Below are 19,303 nucleotides of genomic sequence, written 5' to 3' on the forward strand. Positions count from 1 at the left end.
ATTAGTGATTGGACTCATTTAACCAATGATAGAATACTGAATATCAAGGGACACGATCTGGTATATGGTTGGCATGCTTACCTGTTATTCAACAAAAAATTGGATAAGAATTTTAAAAGTCATATTTTAAGAAATGCTTTACTGCGGGTCTGGAAAAAATACCAATATAAATTAAATGACAAGATACCCATGTGGGCAATTCCTAGACATGCAATTGAAAATATGAATATAGCACAAAAACAGGATAGAACTACCTACAGACAGCTTCTCATTTTGGAAAGGGTCCACAGTAGACAGCTTAAGGTTAAAGTTATAGGGGTAACTTTTCTCTTTTTTCTCTCCCCACCTCCCGTATCCTGGTTAAACTTCTGTCTGTCCTTCTCAACCACCTTTCCAACAAGAATTCTGGCTTGTTTTTAACTTCTTCAGTGGATAAAGTTGCCGAATGATTAATGTGCATTGATCAGAGCCAAGACATGTGCAGCTACAGAGGCTCTGCGGACGCGGGGAACGGATTCCTTATATTGAATTCTCTCCCTACCTCTTCGAAGCGCTGCCAGCCGCGAGAAGGTGCTAACCCGCCCTCAGCAAGGAAAGGGTTACGCCAGCAGCAGAGCAAGGCGGCGTCGGGGATCTCAGCTCTTTCCGCTTCCTGCTTGGGCCTCGGAGAAGACGAGCGGCTGTGATCTCGGGTGAGAATCGGGTGGGGAGAGTTCTGCAATGATAACCCCGATTAGTCGAGGAGGGGGCGGAACAGATGATATGCTTTGCAAGTTCTTGCATAATTGCATTATTTCGGCTAATTCTGCGCTTCTAGCAGAAGAGCGGGGATGCGGGGGGGGGGGGAGCGGGGATTCTCCTGGCTGCAAGGTGCAAAGGATGGCGGCTGAATTGCATCCAGTCTCGCTGCTATCCTGGTTACCCGCAATGGCCAAACCACTATACTTTTCCGTTTCCAGCTACTAGCTGATATAGATCAGCATCTATAAAACCTGGCGACTTTAAGACATCTGGACTTCATCTCCCAGGCTTCTTCTTGCTGGCTGGGGAATTTTGGGAGAAGAAGTCCACATGTCTCAAAGTTCGCCAAGTTTCAGGAAAGCTGCATTTTTAACTGGAGTGGGGGAGCTTTAGTTGCCCATTGTGCTGGCAGCAAATGGTCTGGTCTGCCTTTAGTTTGTCAGTTCTCACTTCGGAAGCCATGTAAATGGGTGCCTGTCCATTATCGCTTTCAAAAGCAAATTCCATTAAAGATCTCCCCGCAACTTTATGGTACTACCGATGCTTAGCCAGCAAGGTGACCGAAAGATATAGAGTTATGTGCCCATTACCCAGTCCTCCCTTACTTACTTGTGGGTTGCATTTTATTTTATTCTAATTTCCTCCTTGCTATAAATTCCCCCTTTCAGCACTTTGGAAAGGTAATTGTGTCTGTGTGTGTGTGTGGGGGGGGGGATCTTGCCAGGATAATTGTTTTGCTGGACTTTTAAGGAGAAATATTATACTGGGAAGGTGTAAAGGGGTTTTGTTTAAATGAAGCAGCTCTGAAACTGGAGTGTGAGACAGATCTATGCTGAATTAGACAAGGGTTCCCCCCTCTAATATTCTGGTCTAATAGCAGCCATCCAGATGCTTAAACAGGTAATCCTTCTCTAGTAACTGCATTGTATAATGACCATTAGCAGTTACCACAGTAATGAAAAATGATCTTTGGGACCAATCACATTTATGATCTTCGCAGGTCTGTAAAGCAAAGGAAAGCTGGCATAAGATTGTAAGCAGTCATAGCTTTGCTTAATTGCTTTGCTTAACAACTGTGTTGCCAATGTCAATTGTGATCACTAAATGAGGACTATCTGTACCAAGCTTCTTCTTCCTCCTCCTAGGCTAGCCAATAGATGCTTTGGGATCCATGGAATTGAATAAGTAGCTACTATATTTTGTATTACTTTAAAAAAATAAAATAAAATTCCAAAATGTTGTAACTTTGGCTTGTGGTGGAATTGCTGCAGCTTTTAATCATTTTCTGCATATTTTTCTGCTTGTGTGGAAACAAAGGTGTGCTCTTAGGTATATTGAATACCATTTTAGGATGCCCCAGTGGTACAGTTATGTGTTACAATATCCTTGTGTTTGATTAGAAGTATCGAGGCATGTCTTATTCGTAATTAATGCACGGTTAACTGATTACTGGGATAAGACTGAGCTGGAAATATTTACGTAATTGCTGAAGTTGTTTTTTGGATTTTTCTTCTTCCCCAGAGCCATCTTCTGCCTGCCCCCTTTCTTTTCGACTGTTGCCCACGATGAAGAAAAACCTACGGAAAAACCAGGATGAGCGTTACCGCCTAAAGTTTCAGCGCCTTTGCCGTGTGGCCAAGGTGCTGGTTTACGAGAACGCAGCCTTGTGCGATGAGATTGCCCGGCTGGAGGCCAAATACCTGCAGATACGTGAGGAGCGCCGTTTCCTGCTTACTCGCCTCTTGCAGGCACAAGCCGTGGCTGAGGATGAATCTCCCATGCCAGCTGTGGCAGCCGGCCTGCAGCCTTCCTCGGATGAGCCGCCTACTCGCAAAATACGCCGGGAACGCAAAGGCAAAGAGAATGGCCGAGCGTCCAAACGCAGGGCACCTCTGGAGCTGGGCATACGCAAACTGGTCCCCCCAATTCCTTTGGATCCTGCCGGACGGCCAATTTTTCCTATTACTTTAGGTTCACTGACTGTCTACAGTCTGGGTGATATCATCTCTGACCGTCCTGGTTTCCACACTGAGAATGCCATCTACCCTGTGGGGTATTGCAGTACCAGAGTTTTTGCCAGCACCCGCAGGCCAACTCACCGCTGTCTCTACACGTGCCAGATCAAGGATGGGGGCACTGGGCCTCGCTTTGAAATGGCCCCTGAAGACGAACTGGGGGTAGCAATATCAGGATCCACTCCGGATGCCTGTCATAGTCAGCTGTTGGAAGCAGTGGGTGCTGGCCAGCTCGAGCCAGCAGGGGCTGAATTTTTTGGGTTGTCACACCCCGCAATCCAACACCTTATCCAGAGCTGCCCAGGGGCACACAAGTGTGCTGGGTACCGCTGGTGCCGCTTTGAGGTCTGCCGCTCGAACGATGGACCCCCTCCTGAGGGGCTGTCTCCGAGGAATCCGGGCACTGATTTTGAGGCCTTCCAGAGTCAAGGATTGGCTGGGCCTCTGAATCTGGATTTCCCTGCGGCTTCTCCTTCTCCACCCAGCGGAAATGGCTACACTGAACTTTTCCTGCCTTGTGCTACTTCGGCTGGGTCCCCCCTCCCTCCGAGTCCAGAAACTGACCCCGATTGAGAACAGCCAGAGGGCAGCTTTCCAGGTGCACCACTCTTTCGTTCTAGCTCCTCTGTGGGGAGTATTGCCTGATGTCACTAAAATGGGCTTGATTGAAATTTTCAGGGGCTTTTTTCTTTACCTTTAGGTTTACAGCAGCTCCAAGCACCCGCTTTAATCTCTTAAGCCTTCCATAGAAACAGTAAGAAGTAATTTAAAAACTACATTAGCGGGAATCAGGGCTTTTAAAGGGGGTTATGGTATTTTAAAATTCCGAGGTTCACAAACTTTTGGAACCTCAAACTCCCCCCCCCCCAAAAAGAGACGAGATTGCTTAGTTTTGCAAAATCATTGATAATGTGGCTTTATTTTAGAGGTGGACACTCTCATTTCCATTTATTCTGGAGCAATATTTGTTCTGTACAACAGGAACAGCTACAGAAGATCTTGTCATTAGCTCATCCAAAGTGGGAACCAGTTTGGAGAACACTCCAGCTTCTTGTAGAGAAATTCATGTGCTTTAAAGCCTTTTTAAACCACACTCCCGCTCTGCCTAGATAAACAAGCTGTTGGCTTATCCAGTTGGACCTGGAGCAAGGACACATGCATAAGCTCCCTTCCGAATTTGCTACCCTCTACAGCAGGGGTGGGAAGGTATGTCCCCTTTATGACCTATGTTCCTCTTTATGACCTATGGCTCAGGAATTCTGGGAGTTGACGTCCACAAGTCATAAAGGGGCCATAGTTGCTCACTTCTGCTCTACAAATAATCCTCACTTAAAAACCTGAATTGGGACCAGAATTTCCATTGCTAAGTGATGTGGCTGTTGGGAAAAACTTCACATGACCATAATATTTACCATTGGAATTTTTGATAGTCCTAGTTGCATGTCATTAAGTGAGGACTGCACTTTTCCTGCCTTACTGTCCACTTCAGCTCAGCCCAGCCAGCCATCTCACCCCAATCACTGCCTTTCTAGCCACCCTACACTCCATTGTTTGTCCTTGCTGCCCCAGCTGACCACTGTCTTCCTCCCATTGCCAGTGACGGCTGCTTCACATGACAGCTGTTGAGAGAGCACAGGGAGAAGAGAAGCAGAGAAAAGCCGAAAGGGCAGAGATTGGAGATAGGTGGATGGGGGAAAGTGTGCCCCGAGGACATAAATGCAGCTGGGCTGGCAAATAATTTTGATCATGTGAACGCAGGGGTGCAGGAGTGGCCATAACTTCAAGGGCCAGGCATAAGTCTCATTCATTCAACATCCTTTAAACTGCCACTGAGTGATTGTTAATTGAGGACTACTGGTAATATTTGTTTGTGACTCTGCAGGGAGTTACAGTTCAATCTGAGAATCCTATCGTAAGCCAATACATCTGGTGATATAAATTATAACATCTGAAGTCAGGGAAAGTACACACCACTCATGTTCTGATACTAGAAATTGAACCTTCATTTTGATCCCAAACAGCCAAAGGACAACTTGGGAACCAGATGAGATGAGATGGAATGCATGTAGTCTGTAACTTACTATCACCACCCCTGCTATTAAGCTTCTTGAGTTTTCCTGCAGCTGGGCTGGCAATTGGTGTCAAAATATTTCCATTATAGCCCAATTGGAATGGTAATGATGTTAGATCATGTCTTGTCAGTTAACATGTATAACTTCTAAGGCTGTGATGGCGAACCTATGGCATGCATGCCACAGGTGGCATGTGGAGCCATTTCTGAGGGCACGCAAGGTCAGCTCTAAGGCGCAAGTGCTGGCCGGCTGATTTTGGCCTTGATTTTCAGCTGTTTTTCACCTTCCAGAGGTTTCAGGGAAGCTTCCTGAAGCTTCTGGAGAATGAAAAACCTTCCAACACGCAAACTGGAAGTTTGGGAACGGACTTCCGGTTTGCGTGTTGGACTGTTTTTCGCCCTCCGGAGGCTTCAGGAGGTGTATTTATGCTTTCACCCAGAATTTTCAAATGAGCATTATCAAAGAAAATGTTTTTGTAAATTGTATTTGTGTGTGTGATACTCATTAGGCAATGATACGATGAACTCCATGCTGATATTGTGTTAAGATACCTTCTTGTTGTAACTGAGGGTTGTAATTCTCCTTCCTGTTTTGTAATGTATGAATGCTAATAGACTAGCAATTAAATTACAAGTGTTCCTATACTTTTTCCATTGTATATTAGGAAAAAAGGTAGAACATTTCAGAGTAAAGTAGAAGCACATCTATGCCAATGTTGGCAAAGCATCATTGGTTACAGAGCTTCCAAATTCATACACAAAATCAAGCACACAATGACTGACATATATTGTATCATGATTTTTTTTCTCGTTACTGATTTTTCTTAGTGTATTAAAAAAAATTGTCCATAAGCCTTGATTTTGCATCCTATTTTGTCTTTGAGCCCTATATTTGCTTGGGAAGAAAATTTGATGGTAGTAGTAAGAGAGAATAAGGTAAAGGTTCCCCTCAGACATATGTGCTAGTCGTTCCCAACTCTAGGGGGCGGTGCTCATCTCCCTTTCAAAGCCAAAGAGCCAGAGTTGTCCGAAGACGTTTCCGTGGTCATGTGGCTGGCATGACTAAATGCCGAAGGCACACGGAATGCTGTTACCTTCCTACCAAAGTGGTCCCTATTTTTCTACTTGCGTTTTTTATATGCTTTCAAACAGCTAGGTTGGCAGAAGCTGGGACAAGTAATGGGAGCTCACTCCATTGCGTGGCACTAGGGATTTGAACCGCTGAACTGCCGACCTTTCTGATCGATAAGCTCAGCGTCTTAGCCACTCAGCCACCACATCCTTCAGGAGAGAATATGAATACAAAAATAATGTCACTTATCCAATAATAAAGTCTCCTTTTTACAAAAGGATTTCTTTCCCCAATTTGTAATGCATAGGCTCATAATCCTATCTGTGCAAATCAGTTGTGACATGTTTACATATACATTCATCAGTGTTCATATATACAATCCTCGACATAACCAGTTGCTTAGCAACCATTTGAAGTTATGGTAGACACTTCTAATCATCTCCAAAGGTTCTTAAAAGAGGGTTATGAAATTCTGACAGCTGCCCCACCCCAAAACCATCCCGTGGCCACACATTGGGTGCTCATATACTGTTATTTGCAGCATCTCATTGTTATATGCTTGTGTTTTACAATTTATTTATTTTTTTGCTAAAAAATAGTATTTACTTTTGGCTTTCAGTAAAACTGGCCTGTAGCAAACAATGCTATGTTTGCTATGCATACAATGCATAACAAGCAATGCAGCGTTCACCTGCAGAGTGCCACAAAAAAAGGTAAAATGGAGTCAGTCACATGGGTGAACTGCTTTAGGACCATCATGACCTACTGTAATGGTCATAAGCTGAGGAGTACCTATACACATCTGAGAAATGCCAGCCACACAACTACAATATGTACTTTTTTCCTCAAATTTGATAGAACCATACCAAATGGCCTTGTGTGTGTGTGTGTGTGTGTGTGTGTATATGAATGTACAATTATCAATGTAAATAGACATTGTTTACACACCAGCTTTCTCTTACAAGTTCTGTATTAGTATTTTTGAACAATTTGATCTAAGGGGAGAGAACAAAGTGATACTGATCCTAGCAACACAGATATGAATTGCTGCTGAATGATTTTCCAGGACCAATGCTTCAGAATGGCTATTTGGATGCATTTAATGTCCATCAAGTATATATCCAAACTGGGTCCATCACACATAAAAACTGCATTGCCCTCCAGGTTTGTGTGTATGTGTGTTTCTCCATGTATGTGTGTAAGTGTAAGGATTTTCACGAGCTTGCATGCTTGAAGAAGGCAGAACTATCTCCCAACCACGCTGGAAAAACGGACCAAGAAGGTATCCAGTTAAATTAAGATTACTGATCTTTCAGTTAACGTATCACTGTTGGCTTGGGAATTATCTGTTTGGATATTATTGTTTGGTTATATTGAGGTGCTAATGAGACAGCATCCTGTCCTTCAATGGAAACCAGGAAACAATCCCAGATATTTCTGGCAGAAGTTGTCCAAGTGATCTTCTTGCCCAAGCACTTTTCTAGCATCCCCATTTGGTACATGCTATGGGGTTGTCTCCTGATCAGGAACTTGAAAAGGAGGGCAAAGAGACAAACAGGTATGTCCGAAACATAGCAAACCTCATTTACCATTAATAATCTTGATTTGGATGCAGGAGAGGAATAAAACCAGAATTTAGCTGGTAAGGTTTCAGTAGCTCCTGGAGGTATGCTGGTAAAACTAAGCAATGTTGTTGTATACCCGCACAACGTCTACGTGGTTCTCAAGGGCTTCTAACAACTTCATAGCCCCTTCCATCTCAGCATCTGATAGCTTGGCGTGGACAACTGGGATGAATTCAAGGCCAGCAGACAAAGAACAAAGGCCTAGCGACTCCAGTTTTTCACGTACTTGGTGCAAGGTGGACACAGCGGAAATAAACTAAGTGGCAAAGAAGACAAAAGAAGGAAAAAAGATATCGTTATAGCCCAGGGGTCTGCAACCTTAAACACTCAAAGAGCCATTTGGACCCGTTCCCACAGAAAAGAAAACACCGGGAGCCACAAAACCTGGGCGGGCGTGGCCAACTTGAAATCACTCCCACCCAGTCACATGACACCACCACCCCCAGCCATGCCTACCCAGGTTTTGTGGCTCCTGGTATTTTCTTTTCTCCAGGAAACAGGCATCTCTTTCTCGCTCTCTTTCTCTCATTTCTCTCCCTCTCATCACTCTTTCTCCCTCCCTGTCTCTCACCCACATCTCCTTCTCACTTTCTCCCTCCCATTTCTCCCTCCCTCTCTCTCGTGTGTGTCTCTCTGTGTGTGTGTGTGTGTTCCCTCTTGAACCACTTCCAAAAACAGTTGAGGGTTGGTGGGTTTTTCTGGGGGGTGGTGATGTTCCTCCCTGAGTGCTTTTTACCATATGATTTAAATCAAGGGTCATTTCAGGTTCCCAGATAAATGAAGCTCTTTCATCCCACTGCTGTGGCTTCCTATTGGCTGAATCCACCACTGGCTGGCCCCGCCCCTTGTCCTCCCCTCCCAGTCACTCCTCACCTGAGAAGGTAAGAGCGATGGTGGCAGATGGAGACTCATTCCATATTCCAGAGAGGGAGAGAAGTGCTCCTGTACTTGCCTCTTTTTCCAGCCTCTGTCAGTGCTGCGCGCAGCTAGGTTGCTTGGCCCGACCCAGCTGCAACCAATGATCTGCATCATAATGGGCTCCAGAAAGAGGAGGGGAAGCCGTCTCCCCCATTGTAAAGTGCACTAAATTTAAGTCTGCTGCGCAAAGCGCTGCAAGAGCATCAAGCAGGCCATGGAGGCGGCGAGAGCAGCCGTGTCAGCCACAGCCGGGCTGGGCTAGTGTCTCAGGCAGAGAGAAAGTTGTACATTTCCCCGAACGACCGAGGGGAGGGTAAGGGGCAGGGCCAGCCAGTTGTGGGATCACCTGACAGGGAGCTACAGCAGAGGACACAAAGTGCCGCATGTGGCTCAGGAGCTGCGGGTTGCCGACACCCATTATAGCCAGTGCCTAGAAACCTAAACCACCTGATCAAATATAAAAAGTTCAAATAGTTACAACCATGGGGTCCTCCAACAGTGGAAGCTTTTTGTACCCTTTGGGAGACTAAGAAAATCTGCAGAAATCAAACATTTGCAGAGTTTACACTTTTAGATCAGGGTTGCTATTACCACTTGTTCCACTGATTGATTGTTCTAACTGTCAGGAAATTTCTCCTTGGTTCTAGGTTGATTCTCTCCTAGATTAGTTTCCACCCACTGCTTCATGTCCTCAGGTGCTTTGGAGAATAGCTTGACTCCCTCTTCTTTGTGGCATCCCTTGAGATATTGGAAAACTGCTATCATGTCTCCCCATGTCCTTCTTTTCATTAAACTAGACATACCCAGTTCCTGCAACCGTTTTTCATATGTTTTAGTCTCCAACCCCTAATCATCTTTGTTGCTCTTCTCTGCACTCTTTCTAGAGTCTCCACATCTTTTATACATTGTGGGACCAAAACTGGATGCAGTATTCCAAGTGTGGCCTTACCAAGGCATTATAAAGTGGTATTAACACTTCACGTGATCTTGATTCTATCCCTCTGTTTATGCAGCCTAGAACTGTTTTGGATTTTTTGGCAGCTGAAGCACATTGCAGGCTCATATTTAAATGATTGTCCACTAAGACTCCAAGATCCCACATATACTGTACCTGTGTACCAGTATAGAAAGGGTCTTTAGACTGAGCAAGTTATATCAGAGCTTGGAATGCACTTGATGAAGATCAACTATCATGTTTCCTCAAATATAAGACCCGGTCTTATTTGTTTCCCTCCTAAAGAGGCAATAGGTCTTATTTGGGTGGGAGGGAAGACTTACACAGTCTCACCTCATGGAGGCAGCACCAATAGCCCTGCCCAGAGAAGCCTGTGAGCTGCTGGCCCACTTAATCTGTGGCTGCTTGCCGCCACTAACACACGGGACCCGTGGCCTCCATTTCGCCATCAGTGGCCTTCAGAAAAGGCCTCTGCAGCCAAGAAACGAGCTCCAGATTGACGTGCGTGGCATCCCCGGACCTCCGTTTTGCTGTCAGAGGCACCGTCAGAGCTTGTTGCTCAGCTGCAGAGGCCTTTTGTGAGGGTCTTTCGTGCAAGTGTGTGCTGCTTACTTTGCTAAATTTAACCCCCCCCCTTTCAACTTACCCTAAGCACCACCTTCTCATCCTCCTCTTCCTCTTCCTCGACATCTTCAGCTTCAGCTTCAATTGCCAAGTCGAATGCCCGATCCAAGCTGACAGGTCTGCCGGATTTGTCTTCCTTGCTAACAGTCACAATCCCCTTTTTTTCAAAATGATTGTGAATCCCTTCGATAATACTCCCCCTGCAAGGAACCAAGTCTTCAGCCTAAGACTTAAGCAGTGGCTTGCTAGAACTTCTACAATCTCTGATGTGGAAGGACTACTTACAGCAGGGGTGCCCAAACTTGGAAACTTCAAGACAGGGCTGGAGAATTCTGGGAGTTGAAGTCCACAAGTCTTAAAGTTGCCAGGTTTAGGCACCCCTGACTTACAGGAATACCCACTTCTTCCAAAGGAACAAAGCACCCATATCTTCTTCAGCAGATTCCCTGTTAAACTTGCATGCCCTCCCTCCTACCTCTTGCAAACTAGCCAGCCAACACTCCTCAAGTTCCACTAACCCGTTTTTGTTTAAAAGATGTCGGATTTCATTGGAAGTCCTCTTTAAGTTGTCTGTCAGTATCTCGACATATACAGATGAGCCACCTGGACCTCGGACGCCGCAAAGGTGATAGATGGATTTTATTTTGTCCTGCCAAAGAAGTTAACAAATGGTAACCTTCAGAAAATCACATAATCTTCCCCATCACTTCAGTTTTCAGGATCAAGCATATTGTCCCCAGCTGCCCCTTTAAAGCAATTTATCAAAAGCAGGATCCAAATGCATTTTAAAAAATTTATTTAAAAGATTTGTGTGGCCACCTATCTTAAACATAATTCTGGGAGACTCACAACAATGAAAGCAGTAACTCAAAATCACAGACCACAAAACAGTAACAAAAATGCAGCGCGTAAGTCATCTCCTTGGGATGCCCTACAACCAACCTAGATATCCTCCTTCTATCCTAACACCTGGGTAACAAGCCAGTTCTTGGTGGGGTACCAAGAGGCGAAAAGGGAGGGGTCCTGCCAAATCACCAGAGGAAGGGTGTTTCATAAGGAAGGATAACCACGGAAAAAGCACCCCTCTGAAGTGCTGCTAGATGGCAAGGAAAGGGACCAGGAACATGCCTGCCCTATCTGATATGGCAGGATAAGCAGTTATTCTCAGGAGGAGGAGGAGATCCTGCAAATATCTGGGTCTTATTCCATGTACCGTTTCCCTGAAAATAAGACCTCACCGGATAATAAGCCAATTGGGCTTTTGAGCACATGCGCTAAGATAAGCCCTCCCTGAAAATATTGCAACAAGGCAGCAGCCATTAGGTGACCACGCTTGCAGCCTCCTGCACCTCACTAATAATAAGACCTCTCCGAAAATAAGACCAAGCGCCTTATTTCAGGGGTCAAAAGAAAATAAGACCTGTCTTATTTTCAGGGAAACACGATAGGGTTTTAAAGGTGATAACCAACACTTTGAATTGCACCTGGAAGGAAGCTGGGATCCAGTGCAGCTTAAACAACAAGTGATGTAATATGGCCAAACCTAAGGAACACCTTAGGTTTGGCCATACACCAGTTGTAGCTTCCAACTGATCTTCAGTTGTTCTTCAATGCATCCCTTAAAAATGTATTCCTTAAAAGATATTTCTAAGCTGCTTTTCAGCTCTATACGCTCCACAAAGGAATGGATAATTTAAGACTGAACAGCAATTAAAATCACAAAGCAGAGACCAAAAACTGGTTGGTCCTAGTAACTGTTTTGCTCCCAAATACAGATAGCCAACAACTTATAACAGTGCATTTGGTGATGTTGAAAGTTACAATGGCATTGAAAAAGGTGACTTATGATCGTTTTTCATAGCTATGATTTTTGCAGCATCTCAATGATCATGTGGTCAAAATTTAGATGTCTGGCAACTGGTTTGTGTTTATGACAGTTGAAGAGTCCCAAGGTTACGTGATCCCCTTTTGCGACCTTCCAACAAGCAAAGTCAATGGGGAAGCGAGATTCACTTTACAACCATGTTACTAAGTTATCAACTGCAATGATTCTCTTAACAATTCCGGTAAGGTTATAAAATGGGGCAAAAGTCTCTTAAGAAATGTCTCACATAAACAACAGAAATGTAGCAACATAGCTGTCTCACAAAGAAGGGAGCAGGGACATTCAGAGGGAGGGATGTGGGGGAAGGCACATTTATTGTGATATTGTGGAGCAAATAACACATATCATGTCTTGTACCCTGGCCTAAGGGTATAATTCTTATCTTGATGTCATATAGCTTATCAATAGGATGACACCCCCATCATTTTAACATTGCCCCAGCTTGTATTGTACATCTTTGGCTATAGCCATTCCTTTATGTAGACCTCCAATTACTCAGAACCTACCGCACCAGAGATGGCTGTTTCAATAGAGCCTTTTGGCATATTCTTCCTTCGACACACCTCAATAATGTTGGCTAAATTACTGTTAAGATTTGGGTTGGATCCTCCTTCTGAAAAGGCAATGCAGAAAGAGATGGCAGGTCATTATCATTTGTTTAGGAAGCCAAATGGTGCATTTTAAAGAATTGGAAATAAGAAAGCTTTTTGTTCGGTTAGTACATGAAAAGCAACAATGCAGACAGCAGAAAGTTAAGGCTGGACAGAAAAATAGGTGTGCATAATTAAGAATGTACACACCATAGTTTTCTTCAAAGTTGTAAGTAAGGAAAAGAGAGAACATTCAGGACCCAGCCTAGTGTTAAATGCAGAACATCTTCTATTAAATCGGGGAGGGGGGGGAATAGGGGAAGAACCCACTGAAAGGCTCATTCAGTGCAAATAGGAAGCAACATGTTTCATAGCTCCATTTTATTTTATATTCCATTTTCATTATTTTTATAAATATGTCAAGGCAGCAAACATAAACAATACTCCTTTCTCCTCCTATTTTCCCCACAACAACCCTGGGAAGTGGGTTGAACTGAGAGAAAGTTTCTGGCCCAAACTCACCCAGCTGGCTTTCCCATCTAAGGTGGGACTAGAACTTACAGTCTCTTAGTCTCTAACCTGGTGCCTTAATCACTAGACCAAACTGTTTGGTCACTGTTTAATCCTAACAATCTTGGCAGAAAAGATTGCTCATCAACACATGTCACAGTCCTGTCTTTTCTGCAAGTCCATCACTCAGACAAGTTAGCACAAGAACTATACTCAGCTAAGATAGGTTTGTCCAACATTTATTGCCTGGAGTATGTTTTTTCCATATGGTAAATCACAAACCCAAATGGCTGGATTCACACAACCCACTGAGCTAACATTCAACCAACCATATTATCGTTTCATGTCATATTGTGATTTAGTCAAAGCAGTCCTTAGGATTCTTCACCATGATTATTTTAAAAAAGGTAGTGAAATATTGGATCCTTACCCTTCACAGCAAAACGGATCATCATGGTAAGTTTTTGGAAGGCCAAGGCACGTGCAATATCTTTAGGCCCCTTAATATGTTTGACTTTGGACCACTTGTTGTGTCCAGCAAGTGTGGTACTGGAGGCATGGATGGCACAACTTGGATGATGGAAAAGCATCATACGGGATGGTCGAAGCAGAGGACTCAGCCGTGTGTAAATGCAGCCCACGGACATGACTTGGTTAGCCAAAGATCCTGGAACAAAAGAGAATATGAAGGAAAATTACCATGGAGCCACTTCAAAGAAAATATCATATATATATATATAAACATGATGGTGGTGTCCCCTTAAATCAATCCTAATCCTTGGTGACCACAGGAACAAATCCATTCTGAAAATGTCGTGATGACATTTTCAGATACGGCTTGCTATTCAGTTTTTCCTTCGACTGAGGGAGAATGATTGGTCCAAAGTCACCTAACAGACTTTCATAGCTAGAGCAGAATTAGAACTCAAAAGTTTCAAGGGTTCAAATAGAATAGAATAAGAATTCTTTATTGGCCAAGTGTGATTGGACACACAGGGAATTTGTCTTTGGTGCATATGCTCTTAGTTACATAAAGAAAAATAAAATAGAATACATTCATCAAGAATCATAAGATACAACACTTAGTGATAGCTATAGGTTGCTAATAAGCAATCAAATTATACTAGGAAACAAAACCATATAAATTTTAAAGATACAAGCAACATGGTTATAGTCATAAGTGGAAAGAGATAGGTACTGGGAAGGAAGAGAATAATAGGAACAGTGTCTTAGTAGATAATGCTGGCCCTTTAAACCCTTTACCAAAGTTTTCCAAAAACAGACCCACAGACACACACAAAAGCTCAGTTAAGAGTGAGATAATCAGAACTACCCTTCCCAAAAGGTACAACCCACGTGTATAGTTTATCTGAACATATTAGAAATGTAAATTCTGGGGAGTCCCCGTCCCCCAGGCCCAACAGCAATGCCTAAAACAATCAAATGATCCATTTCTTATGTCCAAAGTGTTAGGAATAGGATAGCTATCAAAAGAACAGCAAAATAAGGTCCAAATTCTTATTTTTTTAAACGGTTATATTTCCAAGGATGCTCTTCTTGCTATTGATTCGTTATTTTGCCCTTTATTTCACACGTGCAGGACAACGTCTACAAAACAAGCCACGCTCCCCGGTTCGGCATTTACCCTTCTTTTATGGGGACGGCATAAACTGCCTGCCCTAACCTTGGTTTCAGAATGCCCGATTGGTCGGGGAAGAGAGTTTTAAACCTGCGATCCTAAACATACACGGAAAGATTTAAGTGTGCAGAGAAGGTCAGGAGGGGGGGGGATCCATCATTTGCTGCAATTAACCCATTACTCCGCCTTCTCCATCAGCTGCCCCCCTTTACCTACCCACGAGTAACTTTGCAAAGCGGCGAAATAAAATCCCAGAATTCTGCAGAATCCTCCCACTCAAATCTCCGCCCCGTCGGGGGAAGAGCCTGAAATTAACTCTTTCTTCTCGGCAAGTCAATTTTCCAATGCCGATTTTCTCACGCCTCCTTTATTTTTTTCAATGGAAAATCACTCCCCAGCCCTTCGCTTGAAAAGATTCCCTGAGCCGCTTTGCAAAGAGAAGCTTCTCCTGGTGCTGAAGTTTAAGGATACGAGAGACAAGGGAAAAGGATACGGGAGGGAAGAGGAAAACGAACAATTTCGTGGGTGAAGTCACTTCCGGACTTGGGCCGCATTGGCGGATATGAAACGTCTGCGAGCGTACAAAGTCCACCACCGCATAAGTATTTCACCACTAGGGAGCGATGGAAACGGACGGAGAGATAATGACTGGCGTTTGCTTAGTTGCTCCAGTGAGTAAAAATCTTCCTTGAAAAGAGAAGGCTGGTCCTCCACGGCAGTTTCCTCTAATGCAGAGGTGTTCAAACTTGGCAACTTTATGACTTAGGGACTTCAACTCCCAGAATTCTCCAGCCAGAATTCTGGGAGTTGAAGTCCACAAGTCTTAAAGTTGCCAAGTTTGGGGACATCTGCTCTAATGGCATAGGTTGAACATAGGTTGTCACTGGAGCATTTGGTTTACAATTCCCATTGTTGATGTTAATTGCGAAGTCGTGTGGGACCCATCGTGACCCTTTTTTAAGTTGGCTTCCCAGTATATTTCATACTTTTCTGCCTCAAAATGACATGAAATGCCACACTATTAACTTTTGGACACATTTTTAAGGGGTGCAAAAAACACCTTCAAAAGCCACAAGGGCTGTACAAGAATACAATATTTAATGACAGGCTAAGCATCACTTTTTAGAATCACAAATGAAAACATAACAGACTATCCTTTACTTAAAATTATGTTACTCAACTTTGACAGCTTTAAGTTGTGTTGATTTCAGCTCCCATAATTCTCCAGCCAGCAAGCTGTGGTTACTGGCCTCCAAGATACACTTGTCATTCTATTTGAAGTCTGCTTTAATTGAAATATAGTGATTCAATAAGATTGAAAGGATTTTGTTCAGAGTCACAGAGTTGAAAGGGACTTTGGAGGTCTTTCAGTCCAACCCTATACTGCTCAAGGAGAAAACCCTATACTGTTTCAGACAAATGGTTGTCCAATCTCCTCTTAAAAACCTCCAGTGATGGAGCGCCCACTGTTCCACTGGTTAATTGTTCTCCTTAGTTCTAGGTTGCATTTCTCCTTGATTAGTTTCCATCCATTGCCTTTTGTTCTGCTTTGGAGAATATGTTGACTATTGGAACACTGCTATCATGTCACCCCTGGTCCTTCTTTTCACTATACTAAGCATACCCAATTCCTACAATTGGGGGTGGTGGTAATCATCTTTGTTGCTCTTTTTTGCAGCCTTTCCAGTCTCAACATCTTTTTTTTTAATAATATGGTGGCCAAAACTTGATGCAGTTGTCAGACCTGCAAGCAATCTTTTGTTTTGCGTTTCAGGCCTTCCACACTTTCTACTGTGGGAAAATGGGAGGGGGGAATTATATGGAATTGGGTGATATGTAGCCATAATAAAATTCTTCTTAGAAAGTCAAGTTCGCTTTTGTCTCTGCTCCTGGATGGATGTGGATGGGAGGAATCTGTCTTCGTGATAGTGAAAGTTTGGACCATGTGATGGAGTTGTGGGTGTTGGGGAAGGATCTTAAAGTTTCAACTGAGTGGGAAAACCTGGAAGCTTTCAGGTTCGGGATTTCCCAGATGTGCCAACATGACATCTCTAATAAAGTGGAACTTTGAGGAATCCCAAAATGTGGAGTTTTATTTCATTGGGGGTGTTTTTTGAAACCCTGACAGCAGTATTCTTCAATTTCCACCAATCTATTTCATACAAACCTGTTACATAATTTCCCCATTTTTTGAAAAAGAAGAATGGAGAAGGCCCTTAATTACCACTATCTTTGACAGGTGATAGAAACTTATTTGGGATATGACTGATATTTGTACTAGCAATCTTTTTTTATGAAATTAATCATCTTGCAATAAATTCTCAAGTAGCACATAGATCTAGCCACTGATACATTATCTGTGTTTAATTTTTTCATGCTTCATCTTTTAACTTTCAGATCAGAAATGTTAGTAGCATATATTTTTTGAGTTTACAGTACCATTTCTGCAGTCCGCCCAGTGTGTTTGCTCTTTAGATTAACCAAAAAAGCTAGCTTATCATTTGTCCCAAGCAACATAGCTACTGAGAATCATTTAGTAAGAACTACAGTATTAAGCAATACAGTTGTAGTCTAGGACTATTCTAGTAAACAATACAGTATTGTAGAAATCACAGAAAGAGTATGTTTCATGTTTTTCTTACAACTTGCTTTTTTTTTCTATGTGCAAAGCAAGGGTTAGGGCAGTGGTTCCCAAACTTGGCAACTTTAAGACTTGTGGACTTCAACTCCCAGAATTCAGAGCTGGCTGGAGAATTCTGGGAGTTGAAGTCCACAAGTCTTAAAGTTGCCAAGTTTGGGAACCACTGGGTTAGGGTTAGGTTGCCCTTTAGAGTGTGCCAAAAAGTGAGATTTCATGAAAACCAACTTTCATGTACAATACACAGAAATAAATAAATTTGCAAAAACTACAGTGAACAAAAAAAAAAAAGAATAACTGAATTTTACTTATTGGATTTGCAGCATGAATTGCAATAGGCTAATTGATGGCTAGGTGAACCATGGTTTATTGAGTTCTTTCTGTTGCTTTGATTCACACAGCACATTGCACTGTAAAGGACCACATTGTACTAAAGTACTGTAACGGTTATAAGCTAAACATACACAGCCACAAAGTAGCCACGCACGTTTTAGAAACTATTTTAACTCCCTACCTCAATTAAAAATAGCATTACATTTGCACATCCTGAATTCATCTTATTCCTAAAGTAATTTTGTTTTCTAAACTTTGCTACCAGCTATTTTGTTGGATATGAGGGTAATAAATCTTGCTATAAATCTTGTTACTCAGATTTTCAGGTTCATGCTCCAATATCAGAGAGGAATGCGGTAAATCTAAGTACAGGTAGTCCTCAACGTATCACCACAATTGGGACCAGAACATCAGTTGCTAAGTGATGCAGTCATTAAGTGAGTTATCATGTGACTGGACCCAATTTTACAACCATTATACTGCAGTTGTTAAGGAAATCATATGATTGTTAAGTAAATCATGTGGTTGCTAAGTGAATCTGGCTTCCCCAGATTCACTTAATGATCACATTATATTTTGACCTTCCTTGTTGGAAGCTGGCTGTAAAGATTGCACATTATGTTCACATCATTGCAAGATGCTGTATATGTGGTAATTGTGAACTGTGTCTAAGCTGTGTCCAAATTCTGATCACTTGATTCTGGGGACGATGAAATGGTTGTAACTTCAAGTATGGGCCATAAAAGAGCTGTGGTGGTGCAGTAGTTAGAATACAGTATTGCAGGCTACTTCTGCTGGTTGTTGGCAATCAGTTTGGCAGTTCAGTTCTTACTAGGCTCAAGGTTGATTCAGCCTTCCATCCTGGGTGAGATCATTCGACGGCACGGGATAAAACACCATCAATATGCGGACGATACACAGCTGTCCGCCCTGTGCCAACTCAGTGAAGCGGTTGACATGATGTGCCAGTGCCTGGAGGCTGTTAGGGTCTGGATGGGAGTTAACAAGCTTGTACTCAATCCAGACAAGACCGAGTGGCTGTTGTGTTTCCCTCCCAAAAACTTGGTCAATATTCCATCACTCAGGCTGGGGGGTGAAAATCTACGCCCCTCAGACAGGGCTCGCAACTTGGGGGGTCCTCCTGGATCCACAGCTGACTTTAGAACACCATTTGTCGGCTGTGACCAGGGGGGCATTTGCCCAGGTTCCCCTGGTGCACCAGTTGCGTCCCTACCTGGACCGGGAGGCGCTCGCAACAGTCACTCACGCCCTCGTGACCTCAAGACTGGACTACTGCAATGCGCTCTACATGGGGCAGCCCTTGAAGAGTATTCGGAGACTTCAACTCGTCCAGAACGCAGCCACGCGAGCGATTGTGGGTGCACCTCGGTACACCCACGTTACACCTATTCTCCACGAGCTGCACTGGATCAGTCTCCGGATATGCTTCAAGGTGCTAGTCGTAACTTATAAAGCCCTTCATGGTATTGGATCTGGGTACTTGAGAGACCGCCTGCTGCCAATTACCTCCCACAGACCCATTAGATCTCACAGGGTTGGCCTTCTCCGGGTGCCATCTACCAGCCAATGCCATCTGGCTATTACCCGGGGGAGGGCCTTCTCTGTGGCAGCTCCGGCCCTCTGGAATGAACTCCCCGCAGGGACCCTCACCTCTCTCCAGGCCTTC

The 19,303-nt window shown here is 43.6% G+C and overlaps 2 protein-coding genes across 6 annotated transcripts; one reads left to right on the forward strand and one right to left on the reverse strand.

Moving 5' to 3' along the window:
* Positions 1–644: 644 nt before the first annotated feature.
* On the forward strand, positions 645–5,679 carry TBRG1 (transforming growth factor beta regulator 1). Its single transcript, XM_014063440.2, has 2 exons — positions 645–692; positions 2,263–5,679. Exon 2 carries the CDS (start codon positions 2,307–2,309, stop codon positions 3,327–3,329), a length of 1,023 nt encoding a protein of 340 aa, XP_013918915.1. The 5' UTR covers positions 645–692; positions 2,263–2,306; the 3' UTR covers positions 3,330–5,679.
* Positions 5,680–6,851: 1,172 nt separating this feature from the next.
* TACO1 (translational activator of cytochrome c oxidase I) lies at positions 6,852–15,242 on the reverse strand. 5 transcript variants are annotated; one of them, XM_014063446.2, is made up of 6 exons: positions 15,161–15,242; positions 13,437–13,673; positions 12,413–12,519; positions 10,540–10,670; positions 10,044–10,221; positions 6,852–7,780 (listed from the first exon to the last, which is right to left on the reverse strand). In XM_014063446.2, exons 2-6 carry the CDS (start codon positions 13,651–13,653, stop codon positions 7,580–7,582), a joined length of 834 nt encoding a protein of 277 aa, XP_013918921.2. In that variant the 5' UTR covers positions 13,654–13,673; positions 15,161–15,242; the 3' UTR covers positions 6,852–7,579. The 5 variants fall into 5 exon arrangements, with proteins under 5 accessions (XP_013918921.2, XP_013918920.2, XP_087570096.1 ...); XM_014063445.2 differs by lacking the exon at positions 15,161–15,242 and adding an exon at positions 14,862–15,125; XM_087713970.1 differs by lacking the exon at positions 15,161–15,242 and adding an exon at positions 14,754–14,774.
* Between the last annotated feature and the right edge of the window lie 4,061 nt (positions 15,243–19,303).

Source organism: Thamnophis sirtalis, unplaced genomic scaffold, assembly GCF_051295495.1.
Source record: "Thamnophis sirtalis isolate CommonGarterSnake01/CBP01778 unplaced genomic scaffold, rThaSir2_p1.2 scaffold_4, whole genome shotgun sequence".
Lineage (NCBI taxonomy): Eukaryota > Metazoa > Chordata > Lepidosauria > Squamata > Natricidae > Thamnophis > Thamnophis sirtalis.